General features: G+C 39.1%; 1 protein-coding gene and 1 non-coding gene across 2 annotated transcripts; one reads left to right on the top strand and one right to left on the bottom strand.

Annotated features, from left to right (window-relative positions):
- Nucleotides 1-997: 997 nt before the first annotated feature.
- LOC111895800 (uncharacterized) lies at nucleotides 998-1,969 on the bottom strand. The gene has a single exon (XM_023891861.1). The coding sequence runs from the start codon at nucleotides 1,967-1,969 to the stop codon at nucleotides 998-1,000; it is 972 nt and encodes a 323-aa protein (XP_023747629.1).
- A 1,151-nt stretch (nucleotides 1,970-3,120) lies between these two features.
- Nucleotides 3,121-3,227, top strand: LOC111895802 (small nucleolar RNA R71). The gene has a single exon (XR_002851693.1). It is a non-coding gene; the product is annotated as a small nucleolar RNA R71 (small nucleolar RNA).
- Nucleotides 3,228-7,654: the final 4,427 nt, after the last annotated feature.

Below are 7,654 nucleotides of genomic sequence, written 5' to 3'. Positions count from 1 at the left end.
TCCCCAAAACAACTCCAACAACAAAGTCACTAGCATCGCACATGAGTTCAAAGGAAGATTCCAATTTGGTGCTATCATAATAGGAGTAGTAGTTAATCTTTCCTTGAGTAGATAAAATGCTTCATGACATTATTTAGAAAAGTTGAATGGTGCATCCTTCAAAAGTAGTTGAGTCAAGGGCCTTGTGATCTTCGAAAAGTCTTTAATAAAGCGCCTATAAAATCCCGCATGGCCTAGAAAACTTCTTACCCCCTTGACATTTGTTAGAGGTGGTAGTTTGGCTATAGTGTCCACCTTTGCTCTATCTACTTCTATCCCCATTCTCGATACCTTGTGTCCTAGAACAATTCCTTCCTTTACCATAAAATAACACTTCTCCCAATTAAGGACAAGGTTGGTCTTCTCACATCTTGATAACATTAAATCCAAGTTGGACAAACAATCTTTAAAGGAGGACCCGAAAGCTGAGAAGTTATCCATGAAAACCTCCATAAATTTCTCGATCATGTCATGGAAGACCACCATCATGCACCTTTGGAAAGTAGTTGGTGCATTGCATAACCCCAAGGGCATGTGTCTATATGTGAATGTTCCACTTGGGCATGTAAAAGTGGTCTTCTCTTGATCTTGTGGGTCGATTGGGATTTGAAAATACATCGAAAAACCATCGAGAAAACAATAGTATAGATGCCCGGACAGCCTCTCGAGCATTTGATCAATGAATGGTAACGGAAAATGGTCCTTACATGTGACATCATTTAGTTTTCGATAATCGATGCAAACACTCCACCCGGTAACCGTTCTTGTGGGAATTAATTCATTATTTTCATTTGCCACTATCGTCATTCCTCCTTTCTTTGGTACAACTTGAACCGGACTCACCCATGGGCTATCGGAAATCGAATAAATAATCCCGACATCTAATAATTTCACCACTTCCTTTTTCACAACTTCTTGCATGTTCGGGTTTAGTCTTCTTTGGCGTTGAACTACAGGTTTAGCCCCCCTCTTCTAAGTTAATTTTATGAGAACAATATGTTGGAGTAATTCCTTTGATGTCGGTAATCTTCCATGCTATATCACCTTGCCTCTTCTTTAGTACATCTACAAGACTTTCTTTTTCATGTTTGACCAAATCAGCACCTATAATTACTGGTTTTTGTTGGCCTTCTTCAAGAAATGCGTACTCCAAGTGATCTGGTAGTGATTTCAGCTCAATTTTCGTGTTCTGAATGGTGAACACGTCGAGTCTAGTGAGGGGACTCGTCGAGTCCTGGGCAGAATTCGTGATTAATCTGGGTTCTTCGTATGGACTCAGTGAGTAGATCGGGGCTACTCGGCGAGTAGGTTTTTCAGTGGTCTTTATTAATTCATTATAATAAGCTTCTTCCAACAGTCTCTCTATTTCCAGTAGTTCTCTTTCAACATCAAGTTCTTCATCAAAGGTGATAGTGGACTTGTTTGGTTCTTCATTATTCCATTCCTCCATTAATTCATCCAACATATCAATCGCAAATGCAGTGTCATCACTATTCCTTGCATGCTTCATGGCTTGATCAACCCCGAAAGTGACTGATTCATCTCCCACCCGTAGAGTAAGTTTTGAATCTCGCATGTCAACTATAGCGCTTGCGGTGTTAAGGAAAGGTATTCCAAGGATGATTGGGACTTGAGAATCCACTTCCATGTCTAAAATTATAAAGTCCACGGGGAACACGAACTTATGAACCTTCACCAATAGATCTTCGCATATTCCTCTTGGGAATGTAACCGATTTATTTGCTAAGTGGATTGCCATTCGAATTGGCCTCGGCTCCGGGAGATCTAATTTCTTGAAAAACGAATATGGCATGAGATTTACACTTGCTCCCGAATCAGCCAAAGAATGAATCGTGGCCAAATTCCCAAATTGGCAAGGCAATGTTAAGCTTCCCGGGTCACCCTTCTTCTTCGGTAATTTGTTCAACATGGCAGCTGAGCAATTCTCATTAAGAACCACTTCCTTCACTTCTTTTCTTCCTTCTAATGGTTAGAAGCTCCTTGAGGAATTTGGCGTATTTCGGCATTTGTGCAACTACTTCGATGAATGGTATATTAATTTGAAGAGCCTTTATGTGGTCTAGAAACTTCTGGTAGTCTTCTTCATTCTTTTATTGCTTAGCTCAGGCTGGATATGGCAATGGAGGCTGACACGGCTTCGCAAGAGGCTGATTTTTCTGATAAGGCATCGGACTCGTCGAGTCCATATTCTGGACTCGGCAAGTAGGGTCTGGGTTCAGCTGATTTTGATTTTGGCTCTATTTTTCTGCATCCTCCTTTTGTAACTTCTTGGGATCTTCATTCTGAATAGGAGCTAGAGGAGTAATTATCTTCCCACTTCTAGTTGTCACAATATTTATATGTGCGCCTCGTGGGTTGTTTTTGGTTTTACTAGGAAGTTCTCCTGATGATCTTTGATTAATTTGTTGGGCAAGTTGCCCTAGTTGTGTCTCAATGTTGTGGATAGATGCTTGTTGATGCCTAAGTATTGTTCTTGTCTCTTGTATTGTAGCATCATGATCATTGTGTCTTTTTCTGAAGCAGCTACAAATTTAGTAAGCATTTCCTCCAAGTTTGGTTTTCTTTTTGGCGCCGGATCCTCTTTTTGGTAAAACCCTCTTCCTTTTTGTCTATATTTCTGCTCTTTAGCCTTCTTGTACTCATCATAAGGAAGCCAATCTTTCTTGGGTTTTCGCCAATCATCATCATATTTGTCACCACTTGACTAGCACACTTGCACCTTCTTATTCCCGTTCTCATCCAAGTCACAATCTTTAGTAAGATGAGGTCCATTGTAATTTTCACAACCCACCCAAATAGCATGTATTGTTTGATCCATTTTATCCATCCTCCTATCCATGTTTTTCAACATAGCCATCACCGCTGACAAATCTAATGAAGCTGCATAAGCTGATCCCCTCGTCACATCATTCCTTGGATTGTGGTATTCTCTAGAATGCTTAGAGAATTCTTCAATTAGTTGGGGGTGCTTTCTTTGTGAGTGGGCCTTGCGAGTCAAGTAATTTCCTTGTTGTAACATTCACTCCATCATAGAAAATGGAGACTTCTTGTTGACTATTAAGATCATGATGTGGGCAATTCCTTAATAAACTTTTGTACGTCTCCCAAGCTTCATAAAGTGATTCTCCAGCTTGTTGTTCAAAGTTGGCTATGGCTTTCTTTAACTTAGATATCTCTGATGGTGGGCAAAATTGATCAATAAACTCTTCTTTCGTCTTGGCCCATGTAGTGATGGATCTGGGGGGAAGTGACTTGAGCCAATCCTTTGCAGCACCCTTCAATGTAAGGGGAAGCATACGAAGCAGCTGAGTTTCGCGAGGCATGTTTGGAACATTAAAATAATCAGCTACATCATTGACTTCATCCAAGTGTTTGTAAGCATCTTCGTGGTCTTTTCCATAGAAGGGGATCTCTTTGAGTTGAGCAAGTATGTGACCCTGAAGCTCAAAAGTGGCAGTTGCGGGAATTGCGGGTTGCACAAGTCCCTGGTCGGTATCATCTCGTATCCTCTTCTTCCATTCGCCCATGGGGACTTCATAGATGTTTGCCATGATGTTGCCCAAGTCTCCTTCTTGATCGCTTTCCTCTTCGTATTCGGTTTCTTAGTCGTATTCAAATTCGGCTTCTTTTGGATTGTCTTCAATATCTTCTAACTTACTTTCTTCGCTCTTTCTACTGCTGGTCTCTCTTGGTTTCTTATTCTTCTTCTTCCCAAAAACTGTCTTCAAGCTAGTCAAAGGTAACTTCTTAGGTGTATTCGAGCTTTCAACGTCCTTGTCTTTGTTTTTCCTCAACGCGGATTCTGGGTCTTCAAAAGGGGGAACCAGGGGTGTGTTGGATCCTCTGTTCATGAAAATCCTGCAACAAAAACAAGAAAGACGCGTAAAAAGAACAAAAACGAAACAGAACGAAAATAAAAACAAAACCGCCAATAAGCGGTGGACTCGCCGAGTAGGGTCGACTGCACTTGGCGAGTTCACTTTGTAATACTCTAAAATAGATAAAATTAAATAAAAACGACTAAAAACTAATAATTACTAAAACTTAACCTAACTACTAAATTACTAAAAAAATAACTTTGTGTAAGATAAACTCACACAAAGGATCGATAAAACTAGGAATTAGATTTAATTTTTGAACCGTTCCCCGGCAACGGCGCCAAAAACTTGATGTGTGTAAAACGCACTGGTTTTATTCCTTCTCTAAAAATATAAATTTCCGCTCTCAGTCACGCAGGGTCTTTAGACTAAACGTAGGAGCAATTTCTTGGAAGAGTTCCAAGCAAGAGACAGTGGCTGATTCAACTTGTGAATCAGAGTATATTGCAGCTAGTGAGGCGGAAAAGGAGGCGATATGGCTGAAGAACTTCATTGGATACCTTGGAGTTGTACCAGCTATTAAAGAGCCAATGGAAATTTTCTGTGATAGTGAAAGCGATGTTGCCTTATCCAAGTAACCAAGGGATCACGGGAGATCCATACACATCGACAGAAAATACCATTTTATCAGACATCGAATAGAAGAAGGGCTCCTCATGGCAAAGAGGGTATCATTGGATGAGAACCCAGCAGATCCCCTCATGAAGGGACTGACTTGGGTTAAGCATCTCCAGCATGCTCGGAGCATAGGGCTGAAGGACGATATTAGATTTAGTAGTTAGATAACCTCGAAATTTGTAATGTGTAATTGACATTAGATGATGAAGAAAAGGTGTTTTATTTATGAGTAAAGTTTTGCTATCTCTTGTCGATCGTTTACTATATTTCTTTTGCATGTTTTGACTTCCAGAAAAATTATGTTTGGTATATCATATTATTCAAACCTCCACAGTCGGTCATATGTCGGAAGTAGGTATGAATCAAGACTGTCATGATTGGTTGCAGAGGTCTAAGGTGTTGGACATGGCTACAACAATCATGAGTGCTCATAAGTTCTGAGCATTGCACTCAACCCACGCTCACTGGAATCACTTCATGGAATTTATCTCGAGTGCTCGTGAGACGGTAATATCATGTAAGTCTTCAAACCTAGAGATATGATTTGTTACTTACGAGTTGGTTATGCATTGATTGTACGAAAATGCATTGGTAACTCGATGTTATAAAACCTGCTTTTGTGTATAATTCAATGAGTGGTAGAACATACATATGAGTCCAGCTGATATCTAGAACAGAGGGTTATATGATCACTTATCTTAAATGGCGTATCAACATCTTCTCAGTTTCGAGAGACCATGAAAGAGCTACGATTCCTGGTCGGTTCCTGAAGTACTGGAGTTATAGTTATTAGACTTATCCAAGTGGGAGACTGTTGTATAAGGTGTCTAAGTCCATAACTATTTATGGTCAGTACTTGATCCGACCCGGCATGGTCCATTTGGGTTGCATGGCACCATGCAATTGGATAGACTAAATGAGAGAAATAACACTTGGAGATTATTAATATATTATAAGTTATAATATATTAATAATATTATTTGATTAGTTTGATCAAGAATTAATTTAGAACTAATTAAGTGATCAAAAGATAACTAATTAAATATATGGGTTGATTATGTAAATCATCCATATCTTGTATAGTGGGCTAAGAGGCTCCATGGATTATCAAGTTGGGTTCCACCCATAGGATGCTCCATGGATGCTCCATGGGAGATACAAACCCATGGGTCATGGAAATGAAGAGTCATGACACATTAGGGTTTACATGGTGTAACCCTAGATGTGTCAACACTATATAAGAGTCCCATTATCCACCAAAATCGGTTACACATATGAAACAAGAGGCCTAGGCCGATTTTAAGAAGTGTGTATTCTCTCAAAAGTCTTTCCAAGAGCATTTGGTGTTGTGTGAAGCATTTGAGGCATCACACTTGGGGTGCTAGGCTCACAAGGTTTCAAGGAACATAAGCAACAACAAGGTAAGTTATTCTATCTTTCATTCAAGTTAAAGATTGTTCCCCATGTATGCTAGATAGGAATATAACCTTCGAATTCAACTTTGCATGATAATTAGACAAACATAGATCCAACGTTATTAGGGTTGCATGTACACTTAGGAAGTGTTAGAATGCTCAAAACCAGTCAAATTTATCAAAAAATCAAAACCCTAGAATTGGAGTAATCCCTCAAATCCGGGTTTTAGCAAAATAACCACTAAAAACTGTTAAAGTTGTGACCTATAACAAGAATCTAAAGGAAAAATCCTACCTTTCGCTTTGTAGATGAAGATTCAGCAAGAAATCAAAGGAGTTGCTTGAGAGAAAACACAATGCTCGGCGAGTATGCTTGGGAGGCGACTAGTGAAAATGATTAGGGTAAAAGAAACCCTTATTTACAGATTGTAAGAAAAATTCAAGTAAATGCATGGACTCGTCGAGTAGGAACACCTACTCGCCGAGTAGATACGTGAGTCTATGATTTTTCGTGGATTTCAGAAAATGCTCGCTGAGTAGTTCATGAACTCGGCGAGTTCATCATTCAGTTTGAAAAAAACTCGATTTTAAGCCACCACCCCACACTTTGAGCATTGCTTGCCCTTAAGAAATCATTTTAAGCATAATTTCAGAAGAAGATTGAAAAAAAAAAAAACAGATCCTAAAAATGAAAAACAAAAGGAAAAATAAAGGGAAAAGAAATGCAAACTCTAAACTCGGGTTGCCTCCTGGAAGCGCTTCTTTTTTAAGGAGTCGTTAGCTGGACTCCTTCCCGCTCTACGTTTCTACCATGCCTTCCAGTAGCAACCCTTCTTCAAGTTCTTTATTCCTCGGGATTCCTTCTTCATATTTTTTCACCCTATGTCCATTAACATTGAAAGGAGTGCCATCTCTTGATAATAACTCGATAGCTCCATGTGGAAAAACTTTCTTCACTATAAATGAACTATCCCATCGTGACTTTAGCTTGCCTGGAAAGAGTTTGAGCCTTGAATTAAAAAGTAACATTTTTTGCCCTTCGTGAAAGTCCTTATTACCCTTGATTCTTTTGTCATGCCAATTCTTGGTTTTTTCTTTGGAATTCAAGGAGCTAGTGTAAGCCTCATTCCTAAGTTCTTCAAGAGCATTCAATTGCATCAATCGGTTGGTTCTAACTTCAGCTACATCAAAATTGCAAATTTTTAAAGGCCAAAAAGCTTTATGCTCTATTTCTACCGGTAAATGACACTGCTTCCCATAAACTAGCCTATATGGTGTAGGACCAATAGGTATTTTGAAAGCTGTTTGGAAGGCCCAAAGTGCATCAGCTAACCTATCTGGCCATTCCTTTCGATTGCTACCCACCGATCTCTCCAAAATTCTTTTTAATGATTTGAGTGATTTGAGTGATTGAAAAGTAAGAACACGAAGAGTAAATATTAATCAGATCTTATATTGATGAAGACTGATTACAGAATAAGCAGAAAGGATATTTGCGTTTCAGAAAGTTATCCTCTACTTCTATCCTCAGTCTATATTTATAGGGACCCTGAGTGTACAAAATATATACTAAGTCTAAACAATACACTTCGCACAAAATTGACTTAGTAAAATAACATAAAGATGCGAAACTACACAAATACACTATTCGACTTTTACAATTTCGCTTCTACAATCTCCCCC

Source organism: Lactuca sativa, chromosome 8 (genome assembly GCF_002870075.4).
Source record: "Lactuca sativa cultivar Salinas chromosome 8, Lsat_Salinas_v11, whole genome shotgun sequence".
NCBI classification, from domain to species: Eukaryota; Viridiplantae; Streptophyta; class Magnoliopsida; order Asterales; family Asteraceae; genus Lactuca; species Lactuca sativa.
Note: the sequence above shows the minus strand (reverse complement) of the source record. Positions and strands in the feature narration are given on the sequence as shown.